This window comes from Rhinolophus ferrumequinum, chromosome 18, assembly GCF_004115265.2.
Source record: "Rhinolophus ferrumequinum isolate MPI-CBG mRhiFer1 chromosome 18, mRhiFer1_v1.p, whole genome shotgun sequence".
NCBI classification, from domain to species: Eukaryota; Metazoa; Chordata; class Mammalia; order Chiroptera; family Rhinolophidae; genus Rhinolophus; species Rhinolophus ferrumequinum.
Genome location: NC_046301.1, coordinates 28,168,852 through 28,190,017, shown reverse-complemented (window position 1 = coordinate 28,190,017; position 21,166 = coordinate 28,168,852). Strand labels below are relative to the sequence as shown.

Here is a 21,166-nt window from a genome sequence, read left to right as displayed (position 1 = left end):
TAGTGAGATCTGTCAGGGAGATTTTTTAGGTTCACATTTTATCAAGTTCACATGCACACCGGGTACACGTATGTACACACACACACACACACATATACCAGCAGTAACATACATAGAGTAGTACTTTTGAGAAACTAAGTACTTTGAGAAATGCTATAAAACATAAGACGGAATGACTGAAACACATTAAATGCCTGATCCATCCTTCTGCTATTCTTAAGAGTTTGGGCATGGGGACTAGAAAAACAGAACTAGGCAGGCGAGGCTTGGCTGCATCTGGAAATTGACGCATGAATCAAAGGGGTCTGGCCTCCTAGGGATCTTCAGGGACACATATAAATGACTATCAGCTTGGCAAGTGAGATTCCTTAGTAAAATCTTTCTTCCTAACACTAAACACCCCCCCTTTTAACAAAAAAGGGCTTTGTTATTTTGATTAAATATCATTAGGAAAACAAATAAGCCCAGGGCACATATTTACTTTTTTAAAAGTTCTCCTCCCAACCATTATTGGTTTCACATTAAACAGGACCTCTGACATTTGAGTTCTGAACAAAAATCTGCAGGAAATGTTAACATTACAGTCATTTCAACTTAAAATGATTTTGTTTGGTTAGTTGAAAACTTCACAAACCTTACAGACACATATATCAGTTTTCCTTCTCTCTCTCAAGCTGAAGAGAATCAATTTTAAAAGCAAGTTTCTTGCCCACCGAGCTTGTTGAATTCTCTTATCAGAATGTGTCTGCAGTATGTTTGTACTTCCTTCATAATCCTAGACTTCCAAAAGCGCTGCCTTATCGCCACCCTCCCGAGTGCCCACAGCCCGCTGAGCACCCATCCATAACCCAGGCAGCACCTCAGAGCCACCAGCCCTCAACGGTCCCTAATGTCTTCCTGCCATCTCTTCTGGATGGCTGCCAGCAGTTTCCACGCCTCCCTCAGAAACCTAATTGGGCAACTCAGTAACTTCGGACAGAGCCTGGAGATGAAAGAACACTGGCGGTCAATAAAACGCTGTCGGCAAGTGTTAGGCTTAATGGGAATCTCCATCGGAGGAATGAAGTAGTGGCAACACGCCATTATCGTTTTCCGCCTTGTTCTACTCTGAGAGTTAGAAACATCATTTATTTAGCTCTACAGTGTCAATATCCAATTTATCCAAACTACTTTCCTGTAAAGATTTCTCAAGACAAATTAACAAATGAAAATATTTGTATTACAGATCTTTAAAGGTTTCTCAAGTATTCTTTGGCTATTATATCTCGTGGAATCAACAGAATAAGTAGTTAATTTCTAGCCTGAGGATTTGTGGGTCTGTTTCCTGGGAGTGTTAGCTATCTAGGTCATCCCAATTTCGAGGTTCTAGATCAGATCTGAGTACAACAAATATGCTGCTTTGACTTATATACACATGACTTCTGCTTAACTTAAACTCAGAACAAGAAATTTCTACAAGGTTTGGGTAATCAGAAGAGCTGCGGTTCTGACATTTCAGCAAAAGGCAATGACGAGACAACAAACGGCAAAGGCTCTGAAGTCGGACAGGATTGTGTGTGAATACTACCTCTGTCGCTTACTAGCTGTGGGACTTCAGCACCTTATTAATCTGGGCCTCGGTTTCTATACCTGTATAATGTGACAGTACTTAATTCACGGAGTTTCTATGAGGTTTAATTCACAGAGGCTTTCTGTGAGGCACCTGTGCACGAACCACATAGCACGATGCCTGACACTTACTGGGTATGTTCCCTTTACTTTCTTACACCGCCCTCTCTGTATTAATCTTGCCCACTAAACTTTCAAACTCCCTAACACACCACATTATCGTTTTGCTCACCAACTCAAAAACCTACTCCAGCGCATATGACCCAAGCACTTAAGTCCAAACGTTTCTTTGGCCATACTTAAAGCTCTTCACAGTCTGGGCCCAACTTCAGCCATACACATTCACCTCCCAGGGCTCTCAAAGAACCCCATCTGCCAAGCAGGGGGGACCCCCGCCTCTTACCTCAGGCTGAATCTGGAATGTTTTCCTTGCCATCTTCTAAAATTTCCAACACATTTTGGTGTTTCATCACATTGTCTTAACTTGTTCTTGATTTCACATCCGTTTGTCTACTCAGTGATTTCGTAAGTAACTCAAGGAGAGAAATCACATTTTATGTTTCTTCTTTAGCCACGGAAGTGAGCATAATGAAATGCTAGGCATATGCTAAATATCTAATGCACGCTGGCTCCATTGAAAAAGGCTCTATTCAGATTTCTTTATTTTTGTTTTCAATTCAGTTCTATTAGGTCATCCACACAATTATTAATATACTTATTTTCCACATACCACATTTAAATGACTAACATTTCATGTAATTGCCTATTTTTAACTTAAGAGTAGGAAAATGCCATTCTCACATACGTATGCATATATGCTTCCTGTTAACTATCCTTTTGTTCATCATGCCTTTTCCTGTGAGGTGGCCAGGAACACAGCCCTGCTCTACAGATAGGAACACTGAGGACAAACCATGCTGGCACTTATTAAGTATCCTGGCATGTCACAAGCAGAAGCTAGGAACTCATTCAAGCTTTTAGCTGGATAAGTCTGCCAAGACCTCTCCTTTGAAATCCTAACTTTGCCTTGGTATAAATTTAGATCAGAAGGTTAGATCACAAGACGTGTGAATGATGGTCTCAACTTAATGTCAATAGGAGAAAACACAGTTGTCTCTATTATGACTTTGCTAAGAAACTTCTCCATCCTTACGCTGCTGGCACTGCCCAATACATGCTCTAAAGTAACCCTGTGTCAGTCCTCAAAGATGACCAGCCCACTGGTATGTTATGCAAAACTCGTGTGCAGGACAGATGCCTGTACTTATAACCAGCTCTACAATCTGCACATTAGTTAGAACAGTGCAGATTTAACTACGAGGGACAAGCCACTGGGCAGCCTCTTTCAAACACAAAGTGAGCAGGTGATTAAGGATTCAGGTAATTCACTGGATGTACCTCCCTGTATTTTTTCTCCGAAATACTCTGGATAATAAAAAATAAAATTCTTTGGCATCATTTGAGCATCGGTTTGTTAATCATTCTATATGAGACAATGCTGATAAGCTTAATATCTTCTCTTTCTGGCCTCCACGTCTCTTACTCGCTCTGCCATATTTTTTTTAATGTATTTTTGTCTCTGAGCTACATTCAAAGAGATAGTTTCGAATGTGACCCCCATTTCACAAACTTTTAATTCTCTCCAGCTGTATTTAATCTGCTCTGCTCTTTAGCCAATCCCATGAGTTTTAGTTTCAATAACCACATTTTTCAATTTTAGAAGCTCTTTTTTAGTTCTTTTACAGATCTAAATGATCATTTATCACATTATCCCACCTTTTTTCTAATGTTCCAAATCCTTCTTTTTACCACTGTAACCCTTTTAAACAGTTACTCATATTTCAGATTTTTCTAGGAGTGTTAATTCTCCTGTTTGCATTTGCTCACTCTACCTTATCATAGTTTCCTTATACGTGGTTTGTACTTTCTCAACATGAGACCCTCTTGTCGTCGTCGTTTGTTTCATGTGCTCTTGGAAACAATCAATGCCAGTCACTAAAGGCTTAAGAACTATAACTGGAATAAGGTGGGGAAGAGGAAAAGAAGCTACATGTGACTTATAAGCCCGTGGCTGTGAAAGGGTCCAGGGTGCTTCTTCTGCCAGAGTCCTAGAGGTTTTGGTGCTTCTAGTTTTCCCATTTATTTCTCCATGGGGATTCCCAAGTCACTCAGGTGGAATAAATCTGAACCCCAAACATAGTCATAGCACAGGCCTGGGATTTTGACTTCTCATGGGTGACTTTATTTTTCCCCACTCAAGTTTCCAACTTGTTTCTCTGCTGCTTCACTGTTTCAGGCTGGAGTTTTCTGGTACCTTTATTCACGGAAGGATAACTCTTGGAAGCCATAGGCTGTAGGTAAGGGGATCCTGAGTGGATCTAAGGAACCCAGCACTGAATTCCTAGGACCTGTACCCTGACTGAAATGCCAGAGGGCCACAGTTGCATCAGCCCAAACTTACTGTTCTGGCTTTCATTTCTCTCTGTTTCTGGCATGACTATATTTCCAATTTTTTTTCATGCACGAGCATTAGAGCAAGGGGCTAATATTTTGTCCATAATTTTTACAGTTTTAGAGAAGAGGATACCATCTGCATCCATACATGTTGCTGAAATCATTCCACGTCGTATCTTCACTGTGGCTGTAAATACAATCCCTAGCACATACAAGGTACTTAGTAAATAAATTTCTAAGGCATGACTGCTCCTCCTCCTGACCAAAAGCCAGTTCCAGCCTCCCTGCCCCCCGTTGGCCAAACAAGTTGGCCAGATCACCTGAAACGCCACCATGAGAAATTTCTAGTGTATCAAGCAGACTGTTAACATATGAAAATACCAGACAGTATTTATTGATGTTCCAAAAACTCTGTAAGCATTTGTTTATTGTAAGTTTTTTTTTCCTATTGGAAACAGGTTCAAAGTCAGTCACTAAAAGCTTAAAAGTTGTAAAAAAGTGGAGAAGAAGAAAAAAATAACTCATTTTGGACTATGAAACATTGCTGAGGAATCCTGGTAGATACATCAAGGTGGGGACCCTGGGAAGCCCAGAGACAGCATGAGGACACAGGGACCCGGGGGCAGAGGCAGGGAGGTGGTCTGGGGAGCTGGGGGCCCCAAGGAGACATCTGACCCCCGTGTATTGGTGCCTGTGGCTGTGATCACCAGGCTCGCTGGTCTGACACCCAAGTTCAGCCTGTGGCCTTGGGGACACAGTGTGCAACCTTGGGGATGGCTTAACCATCAGGTGATCACTTGCTGAGGAAAGAAACAGTTTCAAGTAGGAGAAAGGTGTTCAAGGTAAAAAAGGGTCATCAGAATAAAGTTACGTGAGGATGTGCATAACTCCAAAATAAAATTAGAGAAGGTTGATAGATTTTTTTGTAGAGAATGGCATAGATGCCCAAATACTTTGTACACAGCGGGAACAAAATTGGGGAAACATCAAAATTAGCCATGTGTCTAACAGTTACAAAATGCAAGAGAAATGAAGCCTGAGAGACCTGTAACAAGTTTTTTATTCTCCTTTAGGTAAAGAAAATGAATACAAAGAGCCACAGGCATCATGTCTAAAACACGTTACTCTTTCCCTTTATTTTTTAAAGAAAGACGATCTGCCATTTCTGTTTACTTCAGAAGACACACTGATCGTCATAGTTTACTGCAGAGTAATACACACTTGTTCTCTGGGGAAGAGTCAACTAACATCACTGAGCACTTTGGATGTGCCAGGTACCAGCTGAGGTGCTGGGGAAATGAAAGAAAAGCAGTCCCCCCTGCTCCCAGGTGGTGGCAGCCCTAGTGGGAGAAGGACGTGCAAAACAGAAAGAGAACAAGCATCCAGTGCAACATGCTAAGGAGCCTGGAGGTGAGCGCAGTCGAGTTCTACTTGGGGGGGGTGCCTGGGATGGTTTCAAAGGAGAGGCAATATTTGAACTGGATCTTCAAAAATGAACAGAGGTTTGTTCAATGTGCCTCCGTCAGCAAATGTGCACAGGGAAAGAGGTGCGAAGAAAGGTGGACAACTAAAGAGGGGCAAACAGTGCAACTGGTACATAAAAGGAGATGCAGGCACGCACGCACGCGCGCGCGTGTGTTTGAAAGACGTAAATGGGGCAATTCCACCTAAGGAGTTTATATTATACTCTCTCTAAAGAAAGGGAAACTTTTAGAGCAGAAGAATACATGACTGTATTTATGTTTTAGAAAAAGCCCCCTTGTGGCACTATGCAACATGACTGTGAGGGGTGGAAAACTGGACACAGGGATTATTAGTTGGGAAGATTACGGGGAACTTAAATAAGATTGCAGCCACAGCGAGAAGGGGAGAGAATCACAACGATTTCAGACTGGAGTCGGCCACACCCGGAGATCAGTATTTTTTCCACATATTTTAAAATCACAATTCACAATAAGCAATACCATCATAATTCAGTATGCATGCTTCCACACGTCCATGAATACATGTGCTACACACACACACAGATTTCACTCAACAGTACAATAGTGCTACAGGCCCACAGCTGGGTGGTCAGGCTCGCTTCCCTACACAGGGAAATGAAAGCAACAAGAGGTGTTCTAAAAGAGCGGATTTGTCCTCACAGATGCTTCTTTCGCCACACTATTGATTTTAAGGTTGTTGTTGACCTGCGGCGCTGAACACTCTCTGTGTTACTTAAGCGATGATTTATCACTTGATGTGCCTTACTGTTCTTTTGTAGCCTTCCTGGTTGATTACACTGCTTGGCTTAATTAGGCATTCATGAGCATATATCACAGCCAGGCTTTCAGCAAAGCTCCTTATCTGTGCTACTGATTTCCACATGGTATTTCTGGAGTCAATCTGCTGTTCCTCTTAAAATTAAATGAAAGAGGCTGCCATATCCAACTGTTACTTCATTTCATAAATTATTCTGCAAAATGCCTGAAGCCCTGGAACACAGTCTTTTTTTAAAAAAACATTAAAAAGTGATGTTAATTTTAGGACTGATGACCGTACCCTGCAGAGTTAGAACCGCCCGGCCTGCCCCTTGTAATAAATACCACAGGCAAAGGAAAAGGGGACGATTTCAGCCCTGAACAGACATGTGCTTGGGTTCTGTTCTGCCATCTCCAACAGGAGTTTCCCGGGAAACTCATCTACCAAGCACTTTATCATATATTATTTTAATAGCTAACATTTGTTGGGCATTTAGTAATGTGCCAGGCACTGTGCTAAACACTTGATATGCATTATCTCACAGAGTCTTCAAACCAGACCTATAAATACTGTTCATTTTATACAAGATGAAACTGACACTCAGAAAATCAAAGGAACTTGCCTAAGGCCACGAAGCCACTAAGGGGTGAGCCATGATTCAAACTCAGGTTTGTCTGTCTTCAGAAGCCAAACTCTTAACCACTGGGTTATATTTCATCTTTTCCTCTAAGTACATTTCTCTGAGGCTTAGCGATGCCAATTGATTTACTTGAGTATCAGCAAATGAGTATCAATGCTAAGCCAGTGCTCCGCCACCACCCTCCACTGACCCATAATTTCACACTCCTGACACTGCCCAGTCAGCAGTATTCACGGGCAAACACACAGAGGAAAGAACAGAGAAAAAGCTACTTGAGGTCACAGGTACACAGCGAAGCTGGCGCTCTCTCTTACTTTACCATTGAAAGTCAGAAGGAAAACAGAGGAAAGAATGCACATTTAGATGTGGCAGGAAAAAAATGAAACTAAATATTACTTTAGCCTAATTTAAGGCAGCTGTGTAATCTATATGTTAGGAGGCAGAGAAACAGTTCAAATGACAGAAAAGAGGGAGTATATGGATTAAACAAGAACACATGTTTAAACATTTAAAGACCACATCTTAACATGCGAAAGCCAGTAATAAAAATGGAAATACATGAGATGAAGTTAATACATGTTTCTTTCATAAGAGACTAGAATAAGGAAATGTATAAAGAGAAATCCTTAGTATGGAAGGTCCAGGAAGCAATCCCTCAGTGAGGGAAGAAGTCCCACAAATAGGTCCACTGTGGTTATAGAAGTGCACATTTACGTAAGACAGATTGTATCATCTAGAAAATAGATCAATAACTTAAGTCAATTGCTTTTAAACAGTTATCAAAAATCCTTCTCTACATACAATTAGGAATAGCAAAGCCCAATGAAGCATGAACACGAACAAGTATTAACATCCCCAAAATAGGTTTTTGAAAGCAACTTATGATAAAGCAATTCATCCAAATCTTCTCTTCCTCAAAAAGCTATTATTTCTGCTCTAACTCTGGCCTTCTACTTGTTCTTGGATCTTTGCTTCTTTCGCTGGCAATCTACTCAAGAATTTAAATAATTACTAGCCTTTATGGAGCAGTAAATTCAATGCAATGTTAAAAAAAAATTTATTTTTCAATATTTGTAAATGGCCTTTTTAAAAAATTATTATTTATTTAAACACTCCCATAGACCAGAGTCCCAGTCTGACAGGCAGTTGAAATGCAACACTACTTCAAAAGCAAAATTCATTATGATGAATGTGCCAAGTGAAATTAGAAATCCACCAATGTTAATTGGATACATTCTAAATGTATTAAAGTTCTGAAGATATTTTTATGAACCCTTCATAATTCCCTATTAACACCCATGCATGGCTGCACTTGGATGTACCCACAATTTGACACAATATAGGTTATTATGCTTAATACCTTTCGATCTCTCAGGGTGATTGCATAGTCTAAAGAGAAAAGCTACAGTATGAAAACACTCCTTTTAAAAGGAAAGGAAAAATCTTTAAAGAGTATAAACAGAGGAAACATCATTGTTTTTTCAAGTATATAAGAATTACAGAGCTAGATGGTCACCATGAAAACCTCACCCACAAAATTCGGAACTTGTCAGCCTATGGGAAAATATAAAAAATGTCACAAATGGTTTTGCAGATAAATTCAAGGAGAGCTATTAGTCAATCGATTACATTTCCACAGTGGTCAGTGAGCAAGTCTGGGCCATTTAGGCAACACCCCCAAGTTGGTAGGATTTATGGCACTGAAGACAACCCTGTTAGTTCACACGTGACCTCCTGGAACCTCTGTCAGAAGCAGAACACCGGGCTTCACGGAAGAAGGCTCAACAAGCAATACCAATGATCTCACAAATCAAACCACCAGCAGAGCAGAGAGAAAAACCCCCAGGTTTTGCATCTATGGATATAAACATAAGGTGCTGACAGAAAAGGAAAGCAGGGCCTCTAATTTCCTGTCTTAATGCTACAGATGGCCACAGACGTACGCGAGTCTCTAAAGTCATGGAAGCTTCAAACATGGTTTCAGACAACCTAGAAAGAGAGTATCATACATCCAGGGCATTGTTCTTATTCGAAGGTCACTGATGGCTAGACCTCCGAAATGATAAGTACGCAGTGTTCACGACAACTATGAAAATAAAATGTTATGACATTCCTGATAGAGACAAGAGCAATTTCACAGCTTCATTCCAGGAATACCTTGGTGAGGGCTGGTGTCCGACCACACAGTAGGGCCAGGTGAGGAATGCTTGGGACTAATGCGGCCACTGGGCTGGCTTTCCAGCTTCAGAGCACCTCCCCTCGACTCTTCTCCCTCCCCACCCAGGGGGGCCTCATAGGCTGTCTGCATCACTACTGAGCTTTTCTTCCCATTTCAGATAAATCTTCAGCCTGTTTAGCCTGAGTCTGATATATGTTTAGTCTTCACAGAGGAGATGCTCAAGGCCAAAGATAACATGCAATGCCTGTTTCACCTCCCAGAAAAACACTCGATGGGTGAGGAGGTAGACAACAAACCCAGTTTCAATTTTCTTAATGCCATGAGGACTTTCCCTATTGCACAAGATGCAATATGTTTCCAAAGCAAAACATCTATTTTTGCACATCTGTCCAATAGCAGCTCAATTAAAAACAGGCCCATCAGACTGACAGAGTTGCCTTAACTGCTCAGTTCCTGTCACGCTGCAGATAGCAGAAAAGCACTTAGCGGCAGCCACAGGGCAATTTTCCAGTAAGACTTGTTAATCTTTATACAGTCATCCTCATGCAGCCATCAAAGTGAACATAATGACAAATCAGTTAGAATAAATTACTTTTAGGAACTTGTAAAAGATCAGATAAAAAGCGAACCACATGTGACATCTCTCCGATCGTCCCTGTGATGCCATGTAAGTGCCACCATCTGTGCTGTTTGTTTGTTTGCCCGGCCCACGTGCTCGCTCCCACCCACGCCCAGACCCACTCTTTGCCCTTCTCGGTCCTGCGCAGGCCCCAGGAGGTTGACCTCTGTGGGCTGCAGCACTGCATGTGCATCAGCGAGACCCCTGCTCTCTGGCTTCCAGCGGGGCCCAGTGGTGGGGGACAGAGACATCAGGGGGCTAGCCCCCAGCCTCCTCAGTGATCTGGCAGCTATTCCAGCTGCGGCTCTGCACAGCTCTGCTGTTGTGCTCACTCCCCTCACTCCTTCAGGCCCAGTGTGCTCACAGCTTCCAGCCTCCGCTAATCCCTGGGTGCTTCACCAGCCCTTGTCGGTTCCTGCAATCCTGCCCACGTCTCTGTAAACAATCCCTTCACCGCACTCTCTTCAGTGTAAAACAGTCTAAACACCTGTCGCCGGCCAGGATCCTGGTGACACGCTGTCAGCAGCTGGAGGCTCCAAGCTGGGATCACTTACCCGGACTGTGTGGACCAGGTCAGCCGGCAGACACTGCTTCAGCCTCTCATCACTGCTGGTCCCATGAAGCACCAGGTCAGGCATGTATGTGGGGCAGTAACCTGCCAGAAGGGAGCGGCCAAAGTTTCTGACATTCGGGTTGCTGATGATCTGAGACCTAAAACAATATCGATCTGTTAGAATACACAATCAAAAATGGGCTTCCCTTTCTGTGTCACCCTTCGAACAAAAACCCCAATGACACAGGTAAGAAAAAGAGATTCTGGGTGGTCCATTTCACCAAAGCTCTGGTAAGCAGATCATTGGTGTGGGAAAAGGGAGGGAGTTGGAAGAGGAGCAGGAGTTGTTGTCTGAAATGGAAGGGGAGGAAAAAATAGTATTTTAATGGCTGGTTACAAGTTTTGTACCTCATATGGAACATCCTCCAGGCAGTCTGTGTGAAGAGAGTGAAGAAAGAAAAAGTCTACTGGGTGGGGGGGCCCGCACTTGCCAAAACCGTCGCTTTAGGAACTGACACATCTGCGTGGGGTGGCACCCACGCCAGTGCAACAGGACAGAAGACGTCTCTAGTTTCTGCTTCCAGTCATCACAGACCAGATAATCGACCTGACGGCGCGCTAAGGAAGGTGTTGCTTCCCAGTTGCTCTTCCCGCTGCTCCGACCGCAGGAGAGGAGCCGCCCCGCCAGCATAACCCACCGCCTCCAAGGCGACGCATCTGTGCCCGCCACCAGCTTCCATCCAGATGACAGAAAATTAACCTCCCTGCTCCCACTACCCCCGTAGCTTCCCCCCAAATGTCACACAAGTTGCAAAGGCACCCAGTCGCCTCCCTGCTCAGAAAGCCCAGATGCACTCAGCCAGTGGTTGGCCTTGGAGAAAAGGCAGGCTGGAAACCGTCTGTATCGGTTTGGTAACACTTCTAATACTCGAGGAGGAAAAAAGCAAACAAAACCGTTGTGTGTGAAATAGCCAACAGCAGCTGACATGATCGTGCTGTGAGGCGAGGAAAACAGTATTTGAACCTGCTTAGTTCCCTCTGCTTCCCAGCCTGCTAGTATTACCTTGGCAGAGGCAGCTCCACTTCCAAGGACCCGTCAGGCAGGTCGCCGCTATGACCTAGATTCAGCGGGGCTGAGGCGCATGCTTCGTCGTCACTGTCCCCAAGAGCGCTGTCAGAACTTTCATTTCTGGGAATGTCTCCTTCAGTCCTGAAGTTGTCCTTCCGGTCGGCGTCCCCACAGGGGACATCTGCAGAGACTGAGACACCAGAGTCCTGCTGTACACACCTGCCCGGGGCAGGTTCCAGCAAAGGTCCTTCCTCTGCCTCCAGCGCTCTCTGTCCAGTCCCTGCCGCACAGGCGTTAGGTACAAGCAAGTCGGCAGCTTGGCCGAGCTGCCCGGCAGCACCTGCTGCTTCCTGGGTTTTGATGCCTCTGTCCTTAGCGTAACCCCTGTCAAATTCACCCTCACCCCCCTCTGATGCTGGATTCTGAGGCCGGCATACATTCTTTTGGCAGCCAGGTGGGAAGGAGCACCTAGAAACCTGCTGGTCCTGGGCCCTGTCAGCGGCCACTCTGGGCTCAGCTGAGGGACAACCACCTAACTCTGGATATTGTCTGCAGGCCGTCAGCCGCTCCTCCATTTTCCGGCTGCGACTTTCAAAGTCCGACTCTGGAGACGCGGAGCTTCCAATCTGGAAAGTGACCTTCTCCTGGGAACGTCTGTCAGGGCAAGGCCAGGCTGCTGACCGGTCAGGCAGCTTCCTAGGCACCTCCCCTTTCAGCTCCTCGCTGGCCTTCAGTCCTGCCCCCAAACTGTCACAGCTGGCGAGCCTGGAACAGCCACCTCGGGGTAGCTCTTTTTGACATTCTTCCTCCCCACAAAATGCGTCTTGAGGTTTCCACGCGCTGTTCAGTGCTGGCTCCTGGTGTCCCAGGCTGCAGGCCACAGAACTCTTGCTTCCTTCTTTGTCAGATTTGGAACACGGGTCTCTACTATCAGCGCCCTCGCGGGTCCCAGCCGACCCCTCGGGCCCGGGGCTCCTTTCCTCAGCCAGCATGGGTGGGAGGAGAGCAGGCTCACTTCTCACGGTGACTACCACGTACTCGGACTCCTCCACCTCTCCCCTCTCCAAGGCTGTCGTGATGCTGCTCCCATTTAACACCTGGTCACCTTCTCCGTGGTTCCCACTCCAGGTTAGCTGGTTCTCTTGCAGCTCAGAGCAACGGAGAAAGTAGGTCAGGACATACAGAATGCGCTGGACCAAATCCTTCTGCTTCCCCACAACCACGGTGCGAGTGAGCCTCACGGGCGAGCCGATGGCTCCATAGAGGTCGCCTACAGAGCAAAGTGGACACAAAGACAAGGTCGTCTGCGGTGAGCAGGGCTTGGATGTGTCAGCCTTCACAAGAGAAAAACAGGTGACTTATATTCGCAAACTAGAATCACTTCACACACCTGATTGAAGCAAAGAGGTAATTCCTGATAATAACTGTTTTAGTTTTGCCCCTATACCGTGTTTCCCCGAAAAGAAGACCTAGCCAGACAATCAGCTCTAACATGTCTTTTGGAGCAAAAATTAATATAAGACCCGGTCTTATTTTGCTATAAGACCAGGTACAATATAATATAATATAATAATATTAATTCTTGCTCCAAAAGACTCATTAGAGCTTATTGTCTGGCTAGGTCTTATTTTCGGGGAAACATGGTAGTGGAAAGTCTTCCTGGAAAGGCCTGGCACAGGCTTTGGTGCACTGCTCTCGGCGCAGGGTACAGCACTGGTGTACACTCCCCTCGCTGTGCTGCTTAGGTCTTCCCACGAAGCTCACTGGCTGGCCAACTACTCCTTCCCCACAAGAAAAGCTAAAGCCAGAGACCTGAATATGTGATCAAATCAAATATTGTATCTTGGCAACTAGAATGATGCGACTTTTTTAGAAGCACCCCTGGACAATAGGCCTTGGGGTGAGATCCACATTCAGGGATCTCTGAACCAAAGTACAATGAATCAGTTCAAAATACTTAATGAAATGGCTCAGAATTATCTACACACACACACACACACACACACACACACACACACACACACACAAAGTAGAACCAATTTGATTAACAAGAAGAAAATCACTTAGTCATGAATAATATGATTCTGAATATGAATAAATCTGAATGGTTCTACTACTTTACATGAAAATTCTACTGGAAAAAATATGTCACATAAGTTATATCCTGACAAGTTGATTAAAAACTGGCTAATGAACCATGAACGTTTGGCTTAAAGGTGGAAGATGAAGGGCAAATGTGTCAACAAACCCATCAGTACAAGCTTTTCATGAAACGTATTGGTCAAGTGCCTAACTATTAAAATTACTGCATTTGATGACCTTACTATTACATTTGATCAGTTATATATTTGATACTTTCATAATGACAATTACAACAAAAAGCCAACATTTATAGATTGTGCAGGCACAGTGCTAAGTGTTTTACATGGATTTATCTCGTTTACATCTCTGCATAACCAACCCTGAGTTAGAAACCATTACGGAAATAAACAAAATGTTAGAATAAATCAAAACTTGAAAAGACACTAACTAAAAGAGATGCGTGGTAACAGTTGTAAATAAGCACTCAGGAAGTTAGAACCCATCTGAGGACTGCATCTAGAGAAAGGAGGGAAGGCATGAATAAGGGTACGTAGTGGATAAAACTAATGAAACTGACAGAGGAAGACTAAGGAAAAAGTTATGGGAGCCCCCAGGAAGTCCCTCCTCTGGAGTGTTCCCCAGTGTGAGGCGACTGCACCTGAGAACATTTAAAGCACAGGACAGAGATGATAGTAAACAATCCTCTCTATAAACAGACTGGATTACAAGCTAATAGGGCTTTATCTTCGAGGCTTCTGCAACTAAGAAATCATCCAAGAATTCAAAAGAATAAGTCAGACTTGTAGTCTGATGCTAGGACAAGTAGTTCTGTTTGAGAAAACTTTCTTGACTAAGAACTTGTCATTGCTCCTTCCCTACATCTGCCCATTGCTGCAGGGTGTTACAGTTATGTCAGGAATTCATGGGACACTTTTGTTAAATCGGTCTCAAAGTTATTGAGTTGATGCAAGAGCAACTGCAGTTTAAAAGGTTAAAAATAATTGCAGAAACCGCAATTACTTTTGCACCAACCTAATAATAAAGAAGATAAGCAGTACATATCTGAAATCTAGCATAAAGAAACCAAAGAAGAAAAGGCCGGTCAGAATGACAATGTTATTTTTGAGCAATGCATTTTGGTATTGTACATTTTAATAACTAAGGCATACAAGGAAAAAGTAAGACAAAGGGAGGCTATTAAAATACAATCTATAATAATTTAAACTATAAGGTAACGAGAGCAGTGTGTGTGGAAACAATGCCTTTACGGTCCAACTTCTTAAAATAATAATAATGCATCATTAAAATAATAAACCTGTAATATTACAGATTAACTGTAGGAAAATTTTTGAGTCCCAAATTGATAAAGTGACTAATTTTAGAGTAGATGCTTTTGTTCTCATGAGTGTAACTTTATAAAGTGAAGGCAGGTTGCACAACAATGTGAACAGACTTAACCATGACTAAACTGCACACTTAGAAATGGTTAAGGTGATAAATGTTATGTTATGTGCTTTTTTTAAACCACAATTTAAAATAAAATACAAACTTAAATGTAAGAAAAAGAGAAAAAATAGGAGACAGAAAAAACAAGGGTGGTGGTGGTGGTAAAAAGAGAAAGGCTGGAGACAGAGCACGTGGAAGCAGGAAGGGGTGAAGAGACGTCAGGGTGAGAGGAGAGCTCAGGGGAAGGAAACCAGCAGGGAGACACAGAATGGACACTAGAGACGGGAGACAAGAGTGAGCAGAGAACAGAAAGAGGGGACCACAGAAGGAAGAGGGGAAGAACAGACAGAAGGATAAAGAGAGGAACGAAGAAAGCGATGGGAGCAGAGGTGCAAAACTACGGTAGAGAATCAGCGAGAAGCACAGAGTGGGAAGGAGAGGTGAGGCAAGCAGAGAGAGGCAAACAGGAAGCGGGAAAGAAAGAAGATATTGGGGAACAGTGAAAAGATGGAACAGAAACTAGAAAAAGGAGAGAGTAAGAAAGGGGGGCTAGAGAATGAGGTGAGAAGCTGAGAGAATTCAGGATCATCGTAAAGAGGGGATGGTAAAGTGAGAGAGTGAGAGAGGTGGGGGCTATGGAGATGGCGAAACAAAGGCAGACAGAGGGAGAAACAGATAAAATTAACAAGGAGAGAAACTAAGTGTCTTAAAGGACCACTTACTCATTGATTACATTCTAATAACTGTGTGTATGCTGTGAAACCCCCTTCAACACTCTTGTCCTAATCCTACACATTGGAATTCACTGTACGTTTATTATCATTTAGTTCAAACTACTTGTAATGTCTCTTGTGAAGTACTGTTTGGCTTGTGGGTTATTTAAATGTGGTTGTTTAATTTCTTAGCAGATGGGAATTTTCTCCTTATCATCTAGTTTATTGACTTGTAGTCTAATTCCACTGTATTCTGAAAAACACAATTTAAATTTTTGGAGGAAAAAAATGAAATTTCAGGCTCTTTTACTTGTATTAATTTAAACCGGTGATCCTAAACTTTTGTTTTTTTGAGGTGAAAAACTACTTTTCATATCCATAAATCCTTGAGGTCGTTAGGGTCAAAAAGAAACCCATATGTAACTCCTTCAATCAGTGATGAAAGACAGTGGCTTTCAAACTTCATATATCCATCCCAAGAAAGAAAGAAAATTTAGATTGCAACCTCACACTCCCTCTGAAACAAACATTTTACAAAACATGTATGTGTTACTTTGATATTGTCTATTCTATTGTACCTTCTAAATGCCTTTTTTGACCCACTAAACATGGTTTCTCGAACCCACTAATGCGTGGTTATCCACACTTTGGAAAACCCATATGTAGACAACACGTGTTGGGTAGAGGTGGGGATGGCTCAACTCCTGAAAGCAAGCCCAGGAGAGTGTGAAAGGGCTTGCTGCTTGCACCTTCTCTTCTTTCTCTGGGATGCCGAGAAACCACGCCGAAGCGGGCACAGAAGTGGTACTTGTGCTGGCAAGCTCTCGGATATGCCTTTGAGGTAATTGAAGATAGAATCTTTTCTATTACTCAGGAACCTGGATTAAAATGACATCTGCATCAGGGCATATTCCTAGCAATTTATATTTTCCTGTTTACTGTGACTTGGTAAGTAGTTCATGAAAATATAATAGTAACTGGAAAACAGTGTCTTCCCCTGTCAAATTATTGAAGCCCTTCCATCTCTTGTAATAGTGGGAACTCACCGCTTACACTCGGCTTTACAAAGTTCTCACAGCGCTCTGCGCCAGGCCTCAGCCCCTCCTCACGCCACTCTTGTCAACAGCAGGCACGGCTGGGTTTTTTGGGGGAGGGGAGGTGGGGGACTCAATGATACACGATCTCCTTTGAAAAGGGACTGTCCACCCACAGGAAGGGACTTTGCCTTGTTACGCTCAATACAGGGAATTAATGGCTCTCAATTAGTTAAATTTCAATGAGAAGCATGTCTAATTATAAATACATTTATCTAATTAAACGCACAGTGCTCAACTAGCATTGTTTTTAAGTGAGTGACCTGGCAGCATGAAATACCACGTTTTCTTAATATGCAGCCCTCTTACCTTCACCACTTAATGATCTACCTTTCTTCGAGACTACTATTCCATAACAAGAACAGTAACGCTCTGTCCTCTCCAGGAAGAAGCGATGACCCAGAGTGAGCTGGGTACTCCGAGTTCTTTTCTGAGCTTAGTACTGATGGATTGGACTAAGTCCATGTTAACGTCCCTAAATTCTTTATTAAGTCATTTAACATGCACCTATTATCCCCCTGACAGTGAGAGAGGTGTTCTCTTTCTTACACATCTCACGACCCTGGGCACAAGGGCAAGACACCTTTATTATCTATAAAATAAGGGCAATTGTAAGAGGCTTTGCAATGAAAATCTAATTAATAACATGTAAAAAGCACTTAAAACAGTGCTTGGCTCACAGTGACGGCTTTCACTACTGTTATTATAACATGCTGTTTTCTAAGATTAGTGTGATTTTCCCCAGTCTGTGATTCTTTTTCTGGAAAATGCCATTTGAACACTTCCTCAAGTATGCCTTCCTTGAAAAGCCCCTCTATCACCCTCACTCTATCTCTCGGTGCCCCTCCAATGTTGATATTCTCATTAGCTGCATCCGTAACAAAGGTGCTTTATGCAGAACTAATTCAATTCCCACAGCAACCCTGAACTATTTTCACCCCATTATACAGAAGAAGAAACTGAGGCACAGAGAGATTAAATCATGTGCCCACGGAGACTAGATCTGATCGAGGCTGCCTGGCTCTGCTGCCCACGCTCTTAGCCTCCACACTAGACAGTCTCTCTCCTATATCCTTTCTGCACACCCCCGTCAAAGGAGTAATCAGGGTATCCTGACATTTGAATACAAATCTGCCTCCTCATGAAGCAGATGGCTTTCTGAGGCTAAAGAGCGCACATTATTCAACTCCATATCCCTGGCATGTAACACAGGGTCAGGGACAGAGCGAGTGTGCACATTTCCGTCTGTTACTTTAAACATTTCATAAGTGAGAGGTCCTAGTGTATACCTCTCCTCCACATGAACCCAAATACACAAAATCGATCTCTTCAGTTCCAAACTCTGTACTCAACTATGCCAGAGCACTAGAGTCCTATACTGACACCTACACAGCTTTGAGGAAATAAATGCCATCCAACTAACCGCAAGGAAGCAGTGTAGTTAGAGAAAGATAAGATTTCTGACTTAAGCTAAAATGAAAAAGGTCATGAAATTCTAGAGTGTTCCTTTCTTTTTTGTCTGGTTTTTCTCCAATCCAGTCCATCTTCTAGGGCAGTGGTTCTCAGCCAGAGGACACTCAGCAGTGCCTGGAGAAATTGTGTTTGTCACAACGTCAGAGGAGAGTTTGCACTGGCAGCTAGTGAACGGAGGCCAGTGAGGCTGCTAACATCCTGCCATGCACAGCACTGCTCCCTCCGCCCAACGAAGCATGACCTGATCCAGAGTCGAGAATGTCGAGGCTAAGAACCCCTGCCCCAGGGTGAACGGCTGCATGGGGTGGAAGGACGGATTACTTCTGCAGCGTTAAAAGGGGGAGGACAAAGCTGCCGGCAGGAGAAGAACAGGAAGGTGGTGGTGGCCTTACAATTAGAATCCATGGGCCAATCTCCTCTGCCCTACATTACCGGGTTGGATAGCTAATATCAACTGGAAATTCCAGCCTTTTTCCTATTCCATCCCACATAGTCTCTGAACAGTCAACACAGGTACTCACCCAGCTGTGCCCAGAGAGGATTGTACGGATGTGTTTTGGCCAGCGTGTTCACTGACTGAGAGGTACGTTTCTCTGCGAAGGCTCTAATGGGAGGGTGATCGACAGGCATGACTGTCGGTACCCAGGCCAGGTGGTAGGTTAACACTGCAGTCAGTAAGGCAGCAAAAAACCTGAGAGAAATGGGAGAAAACACAACCAGATAAGTCAACGCAGCAAGAGGCATGCCGTAGACAGAACATACACTAGCTGCAGAATTTGCGTACCAGGCTCTGCAGAGTCAAAACTTACTGGTTTTTGTTGATCTGTTCTATCAGAAGTGTAAATTCCTTGAGAAAGCGCTGGCAGAGCTGGGTTTTTTCCAAAGTGCTGGACATCATGGTGAGCCATACGGGTTCCGCTATCCTTGGAACAGAATATAAGTTCCAGATAGTCCCTCTAGGGAAAAGAGGAGGGACACACCAAACTGTCACAAACACTGTTCTGGATAATCTTTATATAAAGGAGTAAGACGGTAATAATCCGGATCTATGTTGGGCTCAAGGGATTCAAGCAGAATATAAAACAGGGGCCAGCAAACTGACCCACAGGCCAAATCCAAATGCCACCTTTTTTGTAAATAAAGTTTTACTGGAACACAGCCATGCTCGTTTGCTTACACATTATCTGTTGCTGCTTTTTCACAATGGTAAAATCGAGTAGCTAGGACAGAGACGCTTTACGGAAAAGGTATACCAACACTTGATACACAATATTCATTTCCGAAACAATTTTCACAATGCCTCTGTCAGAATTTATGCCCACTTTTATGGTAAATAAATAAAGGAAGAGATGAAGTATATGCTATACTGAAAATGTGAAGGGGCAACACAATTCTCCTAATTTCTGGTCAGTCATTATTTATTCAAAGTACTCTAATTCATTTTAGATTAAAAAATACATAAATGGCTCTTCTTCACTATATATATATATATGTGTGTGTGTGTGTGTATATATATATATATGTATATACACACACACACACATATATATGTTGAGTTTTTATATGGACTAACAGAATCAATTCGTAATATTGTAAGCTATTAGAGAAATGGACTAGTCTCGTTCTATCACTTTACAGATTAAGAAAATGAAGCCTAGAGAAATTGTGTTACTTGTGTAGGGCATACAAATACTGAATGACAAGGTCAGGATGAGAATGCCGGTCTCCCGACGCCTGGTGCCAAGGGCTCTACTCCAAGCTCTACGACTCACAAGTGTTCTTGCAAAGAGTACACTAACTTAGCTTGGGATCTCCACTGCTATTTCTGAATTTAAAACACATCCACTCTTCCAAATGAAGACAGATGGACTTGACTTTCCAGCGGTATGCATGAAATAATTGAGACACAGCAGAATTTCACCTTGGTGACAAACAGAGCATTTGCTGAGTTAGGTAGCAATGGCGAGTATGGTCACATGCAACTGGGAGCCACTGACTACAGCTAAGGTCTTCAAGCGCTAACACTCTGTCACCATTTCTGGAGGGCTGGGCTGCTGAAGTAAGAACAAGACCTCTCTATGTACACAGAGAGTGAGGCCTTCTGCTTCTGTACCTTCGGATTCCTGACCTCTGAGAAATTGGTGCTAAAATGGTGCGACAATCCCAGATCAGCCGGTGAAAGAGAATCCCACTGCTACCCAAAGCAGGTTACCTTTCCACCCAGACATTAGGGGCAAGAACGCTAGAAATCTGGTGTCCACAATACAAAGATCAGCAGTTAGAAACTAACAATGAAGGCACACTAGGGTGAGCATATACTGTCCGGGCCAGGGCACTTATGGGAGGACGCTGAGCATAAACCAGGACTGTCCTGGCAAATGGGAAGGTATATCTCTCCGACAGATATACTCTCTCCATCTATGCTCTGGACAAGTATCCTTGAACTTGTTTCCACATCTTTAGACTGGGGGCAATAGTGCTTTCTCTCAGGGCTTTTGTGAGGATGATACGAAATAATGAACAGGCTTATAAGAGACACCTGAATATTAGTTTTCTCCATTCACCCTGTCAAAAACAATCGCATCAAGGACCATCTATCTGCCATGCACTAGTGAGGACTACTCAGTACCGGGTGACTTAAGTTCTTCCTTCTTTGGTTTTAGTTTCCATCTTGAAGGAAGGAGTTGCCCCCTAATTCTTCCAAGTCATGGTCTCTATATGTCCTGAGATTCAAGGCTGCCACCGCTACTGCTGCTCATAAATTTCCCCCATTGCATCTGACAAACGTTGTGAATGTACCTGAATTCTCCCAGAGCTTCCATCAGACGGCTGACATAAAACTGGACACGGAGATTTGATTCTGCTATCTTCCTACAGGAGATCATGGCCTTCATTGAAGAGAAATGAGCCAAATTACTCTCTGAGAAGAAAGTGCTTTATAATTATCTACTGGGCTTTATTACTAAAAGACAATATTGTAATCAAAACATTCAAG

General features: G+C 43.3%; 1 protein-coding gene across 5 annotated transcripts in view; it reads right to left on the bottom strand.

Annotated features, from left to right (window-relative positions):
• Positions 1 to 21,166, bottom strand: part of FNIP2 (folliculin interacting protein 2) — a 112,481-nt gene that overhangs the window by 9,721 nt on the left and 81,594 nt on the right. For all 5 annotated transcript variants that reach the window (XM_033134315.1, XM_033134317.1, XM_033134314.1 and 2 more), the window contains 5 exons: positions 20,971 to 21,059; positions 18,981 to 19,127; positions 18,693 to 18,862; positions 11,358 to 12,633; positions 10,296 to 10,452 (listed from right to left, as the gene is read on the bottom strand). In XM_033134315.1, the coding sequence (XP_032990206.1) occupies positions 10,296 to 10,452; positions 11,358 to 12,633; positions 18,693 to 18,862; positions 18,981 to 19,127; positions 20,971 to 21,059 (1,839 nt within the window). The remainder of the gene's footprint in view (positions 1 to 10,295; positions 10,453 to 11,357; positions 12,634 to 18,692; positions 18,863 to 18,980; positions 19,128 to 20,970; positions 21,060 to 21,166) is intronic.